General features: G+C 53.6%; 8 protein-coding genes across 8 annotated transcripts; 4 read left to right on the top strand and 4 right to left on the bottom strand.

The window, feature by feature from the left end:
* Positions 1-585: 585 nt before the first annotated feature.
* Z520_11769 (uncharacterized protein) lies at positions 586-2,338 on the top strand (the record flags this gene model as incomplete). Its single annotated transcript, XM_016782257.1, has 3 exons — positions 586-1,017; positions 1,136-1,220; positions 1,323-2,338. The coding sequence occupies 3 exons, from the start codon at positions 586-588 to the stop codon at positions 2,336-2,338; spliced, it is 1,533 nt and encodes a 510-aa protein (XP_016626572.1).
* Positions 2,339-2,941: 603 nt separating this feature from the next.
* On the top strand, positions 2,942-5,227 carry Z520_11770 (uncharacterized protein; the record flags this gene model as incomplete). Its single annotated transcript, XM_016782258.1, has 6 exons — positions 2,942-3,376; positions 3,435-3,778; positions 3,825-3,986; positions 4,042-4,391; positions 4,458-4,640; positions 4,731-5,227. 6 exons carry the CDS (start codon positions 2,942-2,944, stop codon positions 5,225-5,227), a joined length of 1,971 nt encoding a protein of 656 aa, XP_016626573.1.
* A 232-nt stretch (positions 5,228-5,459) lies between these two features.
* Positions 5,460-6,182, bottom strand: Z520_11771 (uncharacterized protein; the record flags this gene model as incomplete). The annotated part of the gene is made up of 1 exon (XM_016782259.1): positions 5,460-6,182. One exon carries the CDS (start codon positions 6,180-6,182, stop codon positions 5,460-5,462), a length of 723 nt encoding a protein of 240 aa, XP_016626574.1.
* Positions 6,183-6,640: 458 nt separating this feature from the next.
* On the bottom strand, positions 6,641-7,315 carry Z520_11772 (uncharacterized protein; the record flags this gene model as incomplete). Its single annotated transcript, XM_016782260.1, has 1 exon — positions 6,641-7,315. One exon carries the CDS (start codon positions 7,313-7,315, stop codon positions 6,641-6,643), a length of 675 nt encoding a protein of 224 aa, XP_016626575.1.
* A 367-nt stretch (positions 7,316-7,682) lies between these two features.
* On the top strand, positions 7,683-8,178 carry Z520_11773 (uncharacterized protein; the record flags this gene model as incomplete). Its single annotated transcript, XM_016782261.1, has 2 exons — positions 7,683-7,964; positions 8,020-8,178. The coding sequence occupies 2 exons, from the start codon at positions 7,683-7,685 to the stop codon at positions 8,176-8,178; spliced, it is 441 nt and encodes a 146-aa protein (XP_016626576.1).
* Positions 8,179-9,045: 867 nt separating this feature from the next.
* Positions 9,046-10,147, top strand: Z520_11774 (uncharacterized protein; the record flags this gene model as incomplete). Its single annotated transcript, XM_016782262.1, has 2 exons — positions 9,046-9,132; positions 9,242-10,147. The coding sequence occupies 2 exons, from the start codon at positions 9,046-9,048 to the stop codon at positions 10,145-10,147; spliced, it is 993 nt and encodes a 330-aa protein (XP_016626577.1).
* A 490-nt stretch (positions 10,148-10,637) lies between these two features.
* Z520_11775 (uncharacterized protein) lies at positions 10,638-12,025 on the bottom strand (the record flags this gene model as incomplete). The annotated part of the gene is made up of 2 exons (XM_016782263.1): positions 10,638-11,435; positions 11,735-12,025. The coding sequence occupies 2 exons, from the start codon at positions 12,023-12,025 to the stop codon at positions 10,638-10,640; spliced, it is 1,089 nt and encodes a 362-aa protein (XP_016626578.1).
* A 1,836-nt stretch (positions 12,026-13,861) lies between these two features.
* Positions 13,862-14,581, bottom strand: Z520_11776 (histone H2A.Z; the record flags this gene model as incomplete). The annotated part of the gene is made up of 3 exons (XM_016782264.1): positions 13,862-14,109; positions 14,177-14,246; positions 14,480-14,581. 3 exons carry the CDS (start codon positions 14,579-14,581, stop codon positions 13,862-13,864), a joined length of 420 nt encoding a protein of 139 aa, XP_016626579.1.
* Between the last annotated feature and the right edge of the window lie 1,380 nt (positions 14,582-15,961).

Raw genomic sequence — 15,961 nt, forward strand, 5'->3', positions numbered from 1 at the left:
ACCAGACCCAGGAATTGCTGGACGCGGCGGCCAGCGAGTTGCGCGTTGGGCAACGGCAGGGGAACAGCTTTGTAAGGCGAAAGAGCGGATGATAGACGGCGACGGGCATCTCCAGTCAGTCTACCAGGGTCGGGCGGAAAAACTCTCTTCAATTGCCGACGTCGGCGAAACGAAGCGAGTAGGTGAAAACAGTCATTGGGCGAGACGGAGAAAGAAAGAGGGCGGCCAGCATGGAGCTCGACGTTGGCCCGCGGGCAACTTGGGCTGCTGGTTCACTTTATTCCGCTCACCGTGGCTCAGCCTCGTCCGGAGCCCAACGGCCAACGAGGCTGCGTCACATCTCCGTGCAAAAATGCAAAATCGGTTTCTGCCTCCTTCACCAACGTTTCCGCGCATCAACGCAATATAAAGTCAAGACTCTCCCTGAGCCCAAGTCAACATGGCATCAGTCATCCAGCACCAAGTCTCGCGAGATCCAGTCTGCCTTGAGCATTCGAGTCCCACGACTCCTTCACCGCCGCCAAAAACCACCTCACCACACACAGCACGTCTGGAACAGCAGCGACTAGCTACAGCACTATCAAAATGTCGTCCGACGAGATGAAGGCAGTGGCGGCCACTCCTAGCTTGACGGATTACACCAAGGAAGACCTCAAGGTCGTCGAGGACGGGATCGTGACCACGACATCGCTGGGCGAGACGCGCCGCGTGTCCGCCAGCATTGCCATCGACCCCGCCGCCGAGCGGCGCTTGGTGCGCAAGTTTGACCTACGCATCCTGCCCACCCTGGCCGTCATGTACCTTTTCAACTCGCTGGACAAGTCCAACCTGGGCAACGCCAAGACGGCCCATCTGGAACAGACGCTGCATCTCACGGGCGACGACTACAACATCATCCTGTCGGTGTTTTTTGTGCCCTACGTCCTCACCGCTCCGTTCCTCGGCGTTGCCGGCAAGAAGTTTGGCCCCAGCAGGGTCTTGCCCATCATGATGATGAGCTTTGGCTTCTTCAGCTTGGTAAGTTCTTGCAAGCAGTGCCCCTACAGTCGTATCCTGCTCTGCTTTGGTACACGTCTGCACTGCCACCCCGTTTTCTGTTTCAAGCGGCGGCAGGATGATTAACTGAATTCATTAGATGGTTGTTGCAGTCTACAACTTCGGCGGCCTCCTGGCTCTACGATGGTTCTTGGGTATGGCCGAAAGTGCCTTTTTCCCACTCGGTAAGTTTCCAGTCTACCTACCTCTCTCTGGCCCTATTTGCGCGCAAACATTTCGTAACAGCTACATGGATAGCCAATGCTGATCCAAATCCCTGGGGACAGTCATCTACTACCAAACAACCTTCTACCGCCGGGGCGAACTCGCCCGCCGTCTAGCCATCTTCTACGCCGCATCTTCCATTGCTTCCGCGTTCGGCGGACTCCTCTCATTTGGAGTCTTCCAGATCCGATCCGGGAGTCTGGCGCGGTGGAGATACCTCTTCATCATCGAGGGCGGCTGCACGATGCTCTTCGCCATCTTCGCGTTCTGGTACCTACCCTACGACGCGCAGAGCGCAAAGTTCCTCACGGCGGAGGAGAAGCAGCTCGCCTTCTACCGAATCCAGGTCGACTCGTCGGCGGTTGTGGGCGAGAAATTCAATCTCCGATCGGCCCTCGCCATCTTCAAGCACCCCACCAGTTGGATCATACTGGGCATCGAGATCTGTCTAGGCGTGCCTCTCCAGTCCGTGTCCCTATTTCTACCGGTTATCGTCTCCCGACTGGGCTATTCCACCGTCAAGACGAACCTATATACCGTGGCGCCCAACATCTCCGGCGCGGTGATGCTGATCCTCCTGGCGTTTGCGTCCGACTATACGCGCCTACGTTTCCCCTTTGTCGCGCTGGGCTTCGCTTTCACGTGCATCGGCTTCATCATTTACGCGGCGGTCGACGTGCACACGCAGCTACACGTGGCGTACTTTGCCTGCTTTATGATGACATGGGGAACCAGCGCGCCCAGCGTCATTCTCGACGTGTGGTACAACAACAACATCGCCGACGAGAACAAGCGCATCATGCTGACGGCCATTGCCGTGCCCTGTGCCAACATGATGGGCGTCGTTTCGAGCAACATCTTCCAGAACAAGGATGCCCCAAAGTACATGCCTGCCCTGCTGACCACGGCCATCTTTGGCGCCTGTGGCTGTCTTCTCACCCTGCTGCTGGGCGCCTGGATGGTCCTCGACAACAAGAGGAGAGACCGCTGCGATGGACGCACCGTCAAGGCAAAGGATATCCCGTCCGAGCTCCTCGCCGCTGGTCCCGCGACTCCCGAATACCGGTGGTTTTTGTGAACCCGGACACAATACGCACAAACATCGAAGGAAAAAAAAGGAGGGGCTGGCCTGCCGCGGGAGTTGATCTGGCAAGAGTGGTTGCGCGCGGAATCTGAGGGTTTCGAATGACGAGATTTGGGAGAGTTCAGATTAGTCCAAGACGAAATCAATGTATTTTCTTTGTGCGCCATTCTATAGACATTGCTCAAGGTCTGAGCCTTTTGGCACACAGGCACCCATTTTCAGCATATTTTCTTACCCTCCATAAGGCCAAGCGGTCAAGCCACAGGTGACACAGCAGATCATCTCAATGGTGAAAAGGCGATTTCAAGTATGCAGCCCTATCATCCAGAGGCTGCAAAAAGTCTTATGGGCTTGTCTGATATTAATACCCTACTACCAATTGGGCGCCTTCGCCTTATCGCAAGCCCCATGTACAAACTCCAATCAAATCTACCCACATCTACTTCTCATGATGGTCCAGGGTGTGTTTGCCCCATCGCTTTCAATCATTCACGGTTGCATACCATAGATTATATTGACAAATGCCCTAGAATCTGACCAAAAAAGAAAGGCTGAAAGGGCTTCCGCGAGCAGGCATGTAGCATCCCAATTCCTGCAATGTCTCCCGCCGAATTTCCCGCCGCGAGGAAGTATCGGTCGCGGAAGCAGAAGCCTTGTGACAATTGTCGCCGTCGGCGCATCTGCTGTGTTCGAGATGCAGAAGGCGCTTGTGCGCTGTGCAGCAGACGCTCAATCCCGTGTACGTTCAGCTCGGAGCCGTCTCCTCGGAAGCGTCGAGCGGGATCGCCTCCTGCTGTGAAGCCGCGGGGGCCGGCTGCTCAAGACGATGCTTCGGAGGAACCGCTCGGGACTTCAGCCAACTCTGGTGATGCTGGCCCTCACTTGGTAGTTCCCACTGCCAATGTGACGGGAGCACGAAGGAATGGAGTCGACGGGAAATACGTCGGGTTGAGTGGCACTGACGATGTCTACTTTGTGGCCGAGCGGAATCAACCCGTTGGCAATGATCCTGCCCACGAGGCTTACTTTCGAGTATGATCCAAGCGGTTCACACCCCATTAGCGGTGGTTAATCTGATCAAAGTGGGAAGGAACGTGCAGGTTCATCCACGTCGGTGGCGTCCGCCTCCTCGACCCATCGTGCTCGTTCGATAGAGCCGAGTGCTTCGGTGGTGCAGGCGATCTTTCTCGAGAGGTCCCACCCTGCAATTCCACTACTGGACGAAAGTCTCATCAAAAGCCAGAAGCAGTCCAGACTGCTCACGAATGCAATCGCCATCATCTCAAAATACACATCGCCAGAGCTGGAAGGGCTCCACAATAATGTCCTGATTGAAGATATGACGGCGTCTTTGCTCCTGGAAGCACGAACCCCGACGCTGGAGACGATCGAGGCCGCCATCCTTTTCACTCAGAGAGCGTTGCGAGGGAAAATGTGAGTGCCAATATCCGTGTGTACCACCATCTTTGGCTGATTACAGCAGGAGTACGAGTGCTCCTGGAATGTATGCGGCGATCGGATGTCTCGTGGCTATGTGCCACGACCTGGGGTTAAACATTGACTGCTCTACCTGGAATATACCAGAGTCGACAAAGCGACGGAGGAAACGTCTATGGTGGGCGGCTTACATGCAAGACAAATGGTAAGTCAGGCATCCTGCTCACGCTGAGGCCATTGACTGACTCCCTGCGGTCCAGGTTTGCCATGGCTCTGGGGAGGCCTTCGTTCATCAACGCCTCCAACACCACCACACTCAATCTGACAGAGTCTGACTTTGAGGAGGCTTCCTCGTCTTCCTCGGAAGCGGGCGCAAAGAGGCCAGAGTTGGTGACAGGAATACATTGTTTCGTGGCAATGGCCGCATTGACCGTCATTCTCGACGAAATCCTCTCCATTTTTTTCACCATCAGCTCCGTCGTTAGCCTTCGAGAAGTCAGCGGCGAACATATCGTCGATATCGCGGAAAGGATTGAGTCCGGGTTGGACGTCTGGCGCTCCAAACACCTCGATCAGATCCTGATACAGCGCTTCTTTCCCGATGTGACTGGTGAGATGCCATCGTGGCTGCGCTGGAAAGACTTCCTCGTTGAGTTTTGGTTACTGACGACTTCAGGAAGTCTGGAGCTCGCGTACATCACGGCCAGAATAATGCTTCTCCGCGGCATCTTCCCAAAGCTCTACCGGAGGAACTTCCCTTTGGACCGCTTTGTGGAGCGGGCGATCGAGTCCACCACGCAGGCCATCACGCTGGTCGAAACTCTCCAGATCCACAGGTTGAGCGCTTTTTGGTGGTCATGTAAGCCGCATTGCCCCATACCCCTTCTATTGATTGCAAGCCTTGGGAAGGGAAGGGAGAAAAGAATGGGCTGATTCACAGTGCTCCCAGGCTCGGGCTTCAATCTGGCTCTTGCAGGCACCTTCATGGCCAGTCTCAAGCGGCTATCGCCCAACCCGGACCGCGCCACATACTGGGCCAGCCGCCTGAAGTACTACCGGACGCTTCTCGCTGCCCACGGGGTCAGCTTCTGGCCCGCCAAATTCGCCGCCATGGCCCTCAACGACATGGCCAAGAGCCTGACCAAGGCAACCGAAGCCGGCGCCAGAGCATCATTCACACCATCGTCAGCAACGGCATCGGCATCAGTGGCTGCGGCGGCAGCAGGTGCGGCTGGTACGGGCATGACTCCAGCGGACACAACAACGCCGAGCCATTTCGACGCGTTTACCAGCCCGCTGACAACATCCAGTGGCGTGTCGTACGACTTTTTCCCGCACAGCCTGACCGACCTCAACGGGCCGGACTTCTATCTCGATTTGTGGGGTGGCGGCGATGGGTTCCAGTGGGGTGACCCTGATCCTGTCACCAGCCCCCTGATGCAATAGGGCGCAAAGGGGTGGCAATGACCCCAAGAAAGACTTCAAGAGGCGGGTCTCAAACAAGGACATGCTCCAACAAACGTTTCTCGTATTAGATGACGGAACAATCTCAAAAGAATGAATGATTTGACCAAAAGACATGATTTATCCCCGAGTCTACATGTGTTCCCAACGAGCAACATGTGACATCGTGCTTGATCTCGTCTGTATAGCCTGCAATATTCTAGACCATGTCAAGTCAGGACCTTTTCCCCAAGTAGAAACGCCGACTGAAAGCAAACATGTCCTCAAAGGTGCAGAATTCCGGGGCCCCCAGTTCGAAATGAAGGGGCAATTTGGGACGATATTCCTCCAGAAAATCCCGAAGCTCCTGATGCTGCTGATTATCCAGACGGCGTAGTATGTACGCGAGACTGATGTGGAAGGAATACCAGTCGTGGGTAGGATGGCGCAACTGCAGGAGCTCGGAGAGGCGATCGCGAAGACCGCGAAGCCTGGCTTCGTCGGCGGCGCTCGCCGGGACGACTGTCAAAGCAATACCGTCTATCAATGGATCGTAGCCAACGACGGTCAGTTGAAATGGCGGCTCGCTGTCGAAATCAAAGCCTTTGAGCTTCTCCTTGAAGAGATCTGTGCACCTATCCAGAGGGGCGTCGAGAGGCAAATCTGCCGGCCAGGCATGGGGCTTCCGAGTCTGATCGGTAACGCCTTCGAAGACAGTCATGTGCCAGCTTTCGGGCGGCAATAAGGTGTATAGTGACGCAAGCTTGTGGCTTTCAAGTGCGTCGTGCAGACCTAGCGTCGCGCGGTACAAAGCATGGTCTGGAGAGAGATGGCAGATGATTGTGTTTCCGGGAAAAGGCAGTACTTTTCCATCAGCGTCAAACTTCCGGCCGATTGAAACGGGGTATTCGAGTCGTGGGAGACCTGCCTGGGGGTTAGACTCAGGTGAGTTGGCCATAGTGAGCAGTGCAATGTGGCTTCACAGTCAATTCGGTGCTAATTTGATATCTGGGACTTGCTGTAAAGGTGATGAAGTCAAAAGGTCCGACGTACATCTCGACGTTGATGATCAGTTCTTGGCCCCCAACCCTTTTCTCGGTTCAAGAATTACAGAAGCCGCTTGCAGATGCGCTTGACCAATTCCAAACAGCAGGTCAGTCATTCGCTCAGAGGAGATACAAGCAACACGTGGGCCGACAAGCTGTCAAGCGAGGCTCGCAAGGCCTCAGCTCGAATTGAAGCTTGGATGCTTTGCTTCGCCCAGGAGGCAAACCAGCAACAAACCCGCAGTCAGTCCTGCACTCGGCTCAGATACATCGTAGACTGCGGGAATGTTCGAAGCACCAGACTTCGAATGCTTTCAATAGATGTCATCCGCCAATATATATACCGTTTCAGGAACTCGACAGCGTCAGTTCATGGCTTTGGGTGCAGTATCGCCTTCATCTGCCCGATCTCAGCTATATCAGCAATATTTTGTCCCGCAATCAGGGCCGAAGAATGATACACAAGGGCATTCGTCCTCGCTTTCAATTCCGCAATGTTTGTTGACCTGACGCCTCCACCTGGCATGACCACAACTCGACCACCTGCTTGCTTCACAAGCTGGGCCAAAACATCACAGTTTTGAACGGCACTGGAAGCTCCACCAGAGGTCAGAATGGTACGAATCCCACAACCATCGATGTCCTCGAGTGCCTGGAACAAGTCTGTGGTTTCGTCAAATGCGCGATGGAACGTGCACGGCAAAGGAGCAGCCAGCTTGACCAATTCTGAGGTGCTTACAGCATCGACACTCCGGTCATGCTTGAGGATGCCAAAGACAAAGCCATCTGCAATTGGTTTAAACCTCAATATGACGTCTTTCATCTCCTGAAATTCTTCGACCGAATAGACAAAGTCACCGCCTCGGGGACGAACCATGACATTAATAGGTATCTTGATCTTGTCGCGCAAAGTGGTAAGCCAACTCAAGGGTGGCGTGGTCCCTCCAACATCTGCATTATCACAGAGTTCGATGCGATCTGCCCCGGCCTCACTTGCTGCCACGGCAGAGTCCGGATTGAAGCAGGCAATTTCAAGGAGTGCCATGGGGCTGATGTATCGATTGGAGTATCGAGTACAGCCCCTGAGAGGAAGAAAGGAAAGTGTCTTGCCCCCAGGAAGGTTGGCCGAGAGCGTATGACGTATTGGTGAACATCTTGTCGATGCCGCAGTTCGACATTCACCATCACCATCGTTCTCTTAATATGATATGCCGGCTTTGGACATTACTCATTCCAAATACTTCACGTTTGTTTCGGTGCTGATCTTGGTGCTTGCTTTATTCCCAGGATTTCCACAGTACATTCTCGGTCTCCCCTTTCGTCTGCTCTTATATCCCTTCGAAACGACAGCCCCCATCTCCGTTACTTTTGAGTGTCCTCCAGGCTGCATCCCGCAAAACACTCGTTCCAACATGTCTACAGCCTGGTTTCAGAAAACGTTTACGCTTCCTGCCAAGTCTCGTGGCTCCTATCTCGTCACAGACCAGGTTGTGTCGTCGTTACCGGAGATCAAGGAATACAAAGTCGGACTTCTGCACCTCTTTATACAACACACTTCGTGTGCGCTCTCTTTGAATGAAAATTGGGACAGTGATGTAAGAGAGGATATGAGCGATGCGCTCGATAGGATTGCCCCCGAAGATAGGAAGGGTAACCTATACAGACACTCGGCGGAAGGGTTGGATGACATGCCTGTAAGTGTATATCGAAATCCCCGAGGGTCATGGGTCACACTCATAAGTCGATTAGGCACATATCAAATCGGCGCTCATTGGCGCAAGTGTAACAATACCTATCACGGACGGTGCCTTGAACACTGGTACGTGGCAAGGTATCTGGTATTTGGAATTCCGGGCGTCGAAGCATTCGAGAAAAGTGGTAGCGACCATTCAAGGGCAGAAACAATAATTGGCCTGTGTCTGACTACAGAGTACAAACCATCATCATTTACCTGCGAGAAGGCCGTAGTGGGCGGTACCCTAAACCCCGTTGTGTTTTCCCAACGCCATGATGGGCACAACGATGCATTCGAGGTTGCCCGAAAACAGCGCAGCTTGGTGCCTCAGCAGGTACTGCCGATGTCTATCTCAAGAGCGTCCGCAGCATTACAGCTCCCACTTGACAGTCCAGACCATCATGAGTTACTCAACACTATCACAGATGAAGGAAAGAATGGGGTATACTTGGGTAAACAACCTCACTCAAAGTATCAGACCGGACAGTTCGTAGCATCATCGGTGCGCAGGTTGAACCACAACGTCTCTAAACAGGTAGACTAATGAATGATGGATGAGTTCGTGCAATACTTCTTCAATTCCTGACTCTCTGTTGTGAGCCAGTCCACTGTCAGCGTCTCCACGACGAGTATATCTTAGATGCAGTACAAATATCGAGGGCCACTGTAGCGGCACTGCGAGTGCAGCCTTGCACACATACGCAAGGCTATCGGCGACATATTTCCCCGGTCCGATGCAATTCGCGGGATGCAAGAAGCGTCTCCCCGGCTTTTGAACTTTTGTTTGCGACATTGAATAATTTACATCCAGTCTCTGCCCCAAACCCACGCACAGCTCTATGGATGTTACTGCGCGCGACTGAGACAGTCGACATTGCAGCACACGTCAGTCTCACGACAGTGCCCGCCTGAGCTTGTCGCATCCGCTGCATCGGGTATTAAGAGTGGCCATCTTGACCTCTGTCAAGAATTGGATCGTACATGTTCCCGCTTTATACACATGCTGAAGAATACTTCCTGGCGCAGTGACAAACAGCAAAATGGCAGACTTCAGCACACCTCATAATGCGCGAACGCCCTCGCACCAGCAGCCGAAGCAAATGTCTTCACGACTGCTGAACATGAAGGTGAGTCTCGAGTCTGAAACCCTATTTGAGCAGATAGAACTCTGCATCTGGGCCGCCGTCGCGGACCATACATTCAAAGTCTGTGACTTGCCTGATCCCCTCTATGTAGTTCATGCAAAGAGCTGCTGCTGCCACGACGCCGAGGAGCGCAACATCCACTCCAACGTCGTCGACAACCCATCAGACGCCAGCGACCGAACCACTTGCAAAACGACGCAGGATAGATAGTACAACTTCCTCCCCGTCGGCCACCTCTACTCCTGGAACACCGTCAAATGGTCTTGCTTATGCCGGATCGTCAACGCCAACAAATGCATCGCAAAATTCAGGGTTGGGCATTGCTCCAAGAGGGGGAACAAGCACATTCACCCGCTTCGAAGGCGCAGATACCGAGTGGGTGCTGGACCTGAAAATGAGATTTTCTGGAGACAAACAACCGTCCTATACGGACGCGAATGGCAATGATGAAAGAGTCGATCCGGCAAGATCGCGCTTTGGTCTGTTAAGTAGCCGGAATGAAGATGAAGAGGAAGAGGAAGAGGAAGACATCTGGAACAACAACCAACCCAGCGGCCGGCAGACATTTGGCTCGTTTGACGGCAAGAGGCGCAAATCAAGGTCCAGCACCCGACAAGGTCAGGGTCAAGACCATGACGAAAACGACCCAGACCTGAGCTCGGCTTCAGACTCAGACTCGGCCCCAGATTCGGATTCAGATTCAGACTCAGACTTAGAGCGTGACAACATCCCCAATTCATCCAACAGATCCACACCGCGCCAAACTAACAGAGGCACCCCCGCAAAACCCACGACCGCGACGGCAGAAATCGACTCGGACGAGGAAATGGACCGGGTCCGAATGGCAATCGAGCAGAAACATCGCAGTATGATGGGTAGTGGGGGCCACGGGGCGAGGAATACACTCGGGACCCCTAAGGCAGGGAATAAACGGAAGAGGGAAGGGAATGGGAAGAAGAACAAGAACAAGAACAAGAAGGCGAGGAAGACCATGTGATGGGGGTTTGGTGTTTTTTCCCAGCACGAAAACAGACGGTTAACGAAAGACGAGCATGAGCGCCGCCATCAGCATCAGCATCAGAACTATGAGCTATTCTACAGATGTGTATTGCATGGCATCGACCGGCATGAGCGCGAGCGAGCGACTCCTCCCAGCCTTGGATATGAGCCGGGATTTGGGTGCTGGCTACGGACTTGAACTCGAGCTGGATATTTCCCAGCCTGGTATCAAATCGAGTCCGATGTCTCGTTTCTTGGGGTCCCGCAACATGAGAGATTGAAACGGAAGCCCTTTTGGCTTTGAAGACAAGAGAATTGAGAGCTCATAATGCCCCATTGGTCAATGGTTCGTGCCGCTGGATCTCTTTGGGTCCCTTTCCGCTCTCGCCTCTTCTCGCCTTAGCTCTTTGCTCCTCCCTGATCCTAGACCAAAAAGCACACGAACATAGCACCCTCTGTTTTCCTACGAATAGGTATGTAATCCAAATTCAGCCCCCGTACTCTCTCCACAACCAGCGCTCCGCCTCATCGGCTCTTCGCTCCATCCTGTCCATTTCCCGCCAGAGGTCGTCTGCTGCCGCTCTATCCCTTCGTGACCCCCGTCTCCTCCGTTCCCTGCGCCCTGTCCCGTCTCCATAATCACAATCGAAGCTGAAATCATAACCAGCATCAAAGTCACGGTCGAAGTCGTAGTCATAGACGAGGCCGGACTCGTGCTCGAAATCGAAATCAAAATCCGAGGCGCTCGGCCCAAAGTCGTACATGGGCTCGAAGCCGTATTGCCGATCTGGACTCCAGCCATGACCTGATCGTCGCCGTCGTCGTCGAGGTCGACGTCCTCGTTCTCCTGGGTATCCATCGACGCCACGTGCGCCGCCGTCGTAGGGGAACTCAAAGTCGCCGGTGTAGCATGCTATGATTTCAGCGCCATCGCGGGTCCGGTATACGCCGCCGCGGCGACGTCGGCGGCGATCGCGATCGCGATCCCGGCTTCGAGCTCGTCCGTCCCCTCCATGTCCATAGCTGCCGTTGCAGTGTAAACACACGACTTCCACTTCGCCGTGCCGACAGTAGTCCAGCCTCCTGGGCCCGCTGGGCCTGCTGGTGTCGTAGTAATCCCACCGGTCGTAGTCTTCGTCGTAAAAGGGGCCTTCGATGTTGATGCACGAGCGGCCCCCCGAGGTACGGTACGGTCGGTCGCCGGATCGAGGGTGTCGGACGCCGGAGAAGACGGCTGAGAGGGCGCGCCGTTCGGGATCACTATTCATCCATTTTGGGAAGGAATGCTATGTCAGTAAAGGCAAGAATCAGAAAAATCAAAAGGAGCCTGCGCATTTCCACCACGGTGCTTCTCGATGGCAGGGTATTGGGGATGGTAGATGTAGACATAGACTGGTGCATGTAGTGACATACTCTCCTCTCCATCGACGCCGACTCCGGCCACGATCGCTGGTGACGCTGGAACCTCCTCCCCTGGTCGAGCCTGAGAATCTTACCGAGTGTCCTTTGGAGTTGGGGGTGTTCTTGTAGCTATTCACCTTGATCATCATCGTAGCCCCTTCTGTAGCCGCCATCTGGATCATACCAGTTCAGATTGCTGTCCCGGTCGATCCACGGAATGGGGGATCTCCTTGGCATCCTCGCGGCCGACAGGGCTCTCCCTTGAGAAGATAGTGCCCGTACTCGTTGGCTGCTCCGGAGGGGCCGAGTGAGGTTTCTGAGTCGGTGAGCTTGGTGTTGCGAGGCCTGATGGCAGAATGTTCTTATGGATGGTCTGATCTTGTGTAGTCGTCGACCTTTCCCATGACAGATCTTCGAAGGTGAAGTGCAAATTAGGCATTTGCAGTGCAGCAACACCGACGCCTCCGTTTAGCATGACCGGGGAATGGAAGGGCTCATATGTGCTTTTCGCGCCCCGATGATCGTTATCACATCGTCTTCTCAACGGGACCACGGGAACACACGTTCCAGCGTGCGAGGGGCATCGGATATGCTATCCCCTGCAGACAGGATCAGTCTTATTGGCGCTTCGTGTCCTGCTTTGCCAGGATATGACAGGCGTATCATAGTGCTGATCAGCCTGACCGTGAAAGGCTTAAGAGATAGATCCTTGAGTCCTAGCGTATGCCGCCTTGTGTAGCTTGCAATGTTCCACATGCGCACCGATGTGACAGTGATCTGGACCTGATATACCGCCTTGTAGACGTCCATTTGAAGAGACGCAGCCAGATCCTTGAACAAAGGGTTTATCTCTGGGGCTCCTAAGAGAAACAGACTCGGGGCGGGCAGCTCGAGCCTACCTACAGATGATCTTCCACCTTCAGACTCTTTGTTTCGAAGCATCACTGACAAGGTTGGGGGCCATGCTGTAATTGTCAGTCTGCAGAAGCAGTGTTACACGAATCTGGTTCCATGCCTCGATCCGTTGTGCGCGGCGAACGAATTGCCACCATTTTTCCGAGTCACATTCTGGCAGCATGGGCCATAGACGACAGTAAATGGTAAAGTGCTCCGGACAAAGACACAAGTGGCCATTTCCATCTCTGTATGAAGTCGAGTCGGTGCACCGCGTGATAAGAGGTCTGAGGGGAGGTAGGGTAGTCACCAGTTTCTGCGCTCTCTGATAACGGCTCCAGCTCTCGCCTCTCCCTCGTCTCTCCCACAAGCACCTGCGTGCCAGGGCGCTTTCAAGCCTGAGCAAGCCAATTGCTTTGCTGCTTTGCTGCTTTGCTGCTTACCTGTGAAACACAATGTGGCACGAGAGAGTTGCAAAACCATTGGTGTACTTCAGGTCATTGGCCTTGGGAGATGAGCGAGGCGCACACACCACCATCCGTCTATGGGGGAACACAATGAATCCCCGAGGGCGAGGCGCATCGCTCATGCTGCAAGGACATTCGCTCTGGGACGCGTTGGCAAATGAGACAGCGAGTCGGATCAATCGCGAAGCAAACAAACGGTCGTGTCACCGGTAGCAGAGCCTAGAACCATTTGCATCCAAGTTGAACAGAGTGTGCATCCCTAATGAGCTCATGAAGGACATACACGTGCTGGGAACGCCAGCTGCCTTTTTCAGGATAAGGTGCAAGTGGTCCCACAAACGTATAGAGCCCAGAGAACGAAAGCCAGCGATCAAAGGCGATCAACGGCATCAGGGGAGTCAAGACTAGTCGACACACGCGGACGTCTACCGCACGACGGTAACTAGAAAGTCGTTTGGGGAATCATAGAGGTGGTACAGTGTGTGATACAAACCTACGCGCGCCTCCACCAAGGGATTGGTCCCTAGCGAGACTGATGCGCTGGAGGCAGACGCTGCTGCCTGCGTGGAAAAGTAAGCCAGCAGTGGCAAACAGAAAAACAAGGTCGCCTATGATAAATCAGAAAGTTTGACAGGCAATCAGGGAACAACAAGTTAGAAAAAGAGAGGGTTTTCTTGTTTAGAGTAGTTCATCCAACCGAAGGCCAAAGCCACAAAGAAGCTCGACACCGCGTAAGCCCAAGAAACCAGGATTGTAAACAAACACGTGCGGAATGATTCAATAACAACCTCCTGTCAACCGTACTGTCCTTTGTTGTTTCTCTCATTCACTCATTCTGATCGCACTTCGCATGACACCGCCACAGTTCAGCCCGTCACAAGATGCCCATAGACGCCGGCAACAGGATTGCGGAGAGGTAATTGGTCTGTTGATGTCCGTAATCCAGCCGTCTATGCGTCTGCCTTGCTCTTCTTCTTCTGCTCCACCTTCAAGAGCAGTGCTCGGTTGATGTGAGGGAGAACGCCACCGAACGCGATGGTGGCTCTGATCAAGGTGTCTAGCTCTTCGTCACCTCGGATGGCGAGCTGCAGATGGCGGGGGGTAATGCGCTTGACTTTGAGATCCTTGGCTGCGTTGCCTGCGAGTTCCAGGACTTCGGCAGTCAAGTACTCTAGGACGGCGGTGACATAGACGGCGGCTGGACGAGGGAAGATGATTAGCGTCTGGAATCAATCGTTTGGAGTGAAGATCTATCCAAGGCATACCTTTGGCACCCACTCTCATCTTGTTCTGAGTGTTGTTCTTGAGGAAACGCTTGACGCGACCACAAGGGAACTAGGAAAAGACGCGTCAGCTTCAGTCTAATCGACAAATATGAGGCGCATGGGGAATGCGCTCAAGCCTGGGACAAAGGTAGAGGGCAGGTTCCGACCGCTGCCGGACAAGATGGACAGTTTTGCGTATTATCATCACCATAATCATCAATCTCAGTCTCGCGTGGGAATGGTGTGTAAACTTGCGCCACTTCCCATCTTCTGGGCAGCTTGTCGCAATGAGTGGGAGCTCACCTGAAGTCCGGCCTTTGCGCTGTGCGACTTCTGAGTCTTTGTTGTGGAATCCTTCGCGCCTGTGGCCTTGCCGCCAATGCTCTTGCCCTTGCCTCCTGCCATTGTAAGCGGTGGGAATGAGGATACGTGTCAGTAGTGTGAGATGATGCGACAAATAAATCGAGGACGGCGATCGATGGAAGTCGTCGTAGACGCGTCGGGTTGTTGATATCGAAGATGGGGATATGGAAGAGGGTTCAGGTGGTGGAGGACGAGGATAAGTGGGTGGCAGGCACAGCGAGGAAAATAGGTCGAAGATGCAAGAGGCAAAACATGATTGGCCCTAAGCCGCTTTGGGTGGAGCTGGCGGGGCTTGGCATATTTGGGAGAATCCCGCCACCTTGTCGCAAGCTCTGGGTCCAGAGGGTAGATGGTAGCCTGCTCGGGATAGGTCCATAAGGAGAGCAATGGCCAGGTTGGTGCTCAAGAAAGATCCTGCAGAACAAGTTCAATCGGTGGCTTACATACCGGACGATCATCAAGCGCCCTATCAGTCAAGGGAACGAGCATGAAGCCTTCGCAAAAGAAAGGAGCCAAGCGGGCAGCTTTCGAGAACTGCTGCGGTGGGTGAATATTCCCCCTCTGCTGGCTCCATGCTTCTAGGGCAATTTTGGGGGACAGAAGACGGCGCTGGGATCATTCTCTGTAGCTGCCAGCTGCAACATCAAACTTCTGAAAGAGCCCTTGATAGCAGAGAATCACTAGACCTGTTGTGAGGTGAATGGAGGTTGAAGATGTGGTGAGGTCGTTGAGGGGGTAACTTCGGCTTGGCATGTCTTATATAATCATTCCCTCCATCGTCACCATGATTGTGATTGGGTTCTCCTACTAGTACTCGGTATTAATACGTCCCCCTCGTTGAGCGATTATGGAGAGGCACCACCGCAAGGCTGAGGCAGATTGTCGAGATCAAAATCCATTCTAATCAAACACAAACAATCTGGTATTACGACCACTCCTTCGAGGTGGCCTGCCGACCGATAAAACGAGTGTATCCCATACAGTAAACCATCTCCCGCACAATCGAAAACCGCAAATCATGACCAGGAGGCTCGCTCCGCTTCGTCCCACACCCAAGCCGACTGCACCATAGTCGACAGTCTCGGTATGAGCTCCTTGTCAACCGCTCTGGCGCTCAACGCCCGGAATGCACTACTCTCTCGGAAATTCAAGTCAAGAAACAAAGTGTACAACCCAGGGTCAATCATTCTTTCTTGGGGATCTCGTAACAAAATGCTGTATGCCGCACCTGTGGAGTCCTGTGTCATTTCGTTACAACAATCTTTTTCTGTAGTCCAATCATGCAGTCGTGTAGGCTGCCCTATGCGTCTAACTTTTTGTTGTTTCCTGATAGGAGGTGGTCATGTCGTTCGTGGATCATTGACTCGTCATTGCTCAGCAGAGAGCGTCATCAAAGTAGGGGGGTATATGCTAAGTCTCTTC

The sequence above is a fragment of the Fonsecaea multimorphosa genome (assembly GCF_000836435.1).
Source record: "Fonsecaea multimorphosa CBS 102226 unplaced genomic scaffold supercont1.43, whole genome shotgun sequence".
Classification (NCBI taxonomy): domain Eukaryota; kingdom Fungi; phylum Ascomycota; class Eurotiomycetes; order Chaetothyriales; family Herpotrichiellaceae; genus Fonsecaea; species Fonsecaea multimorphosa.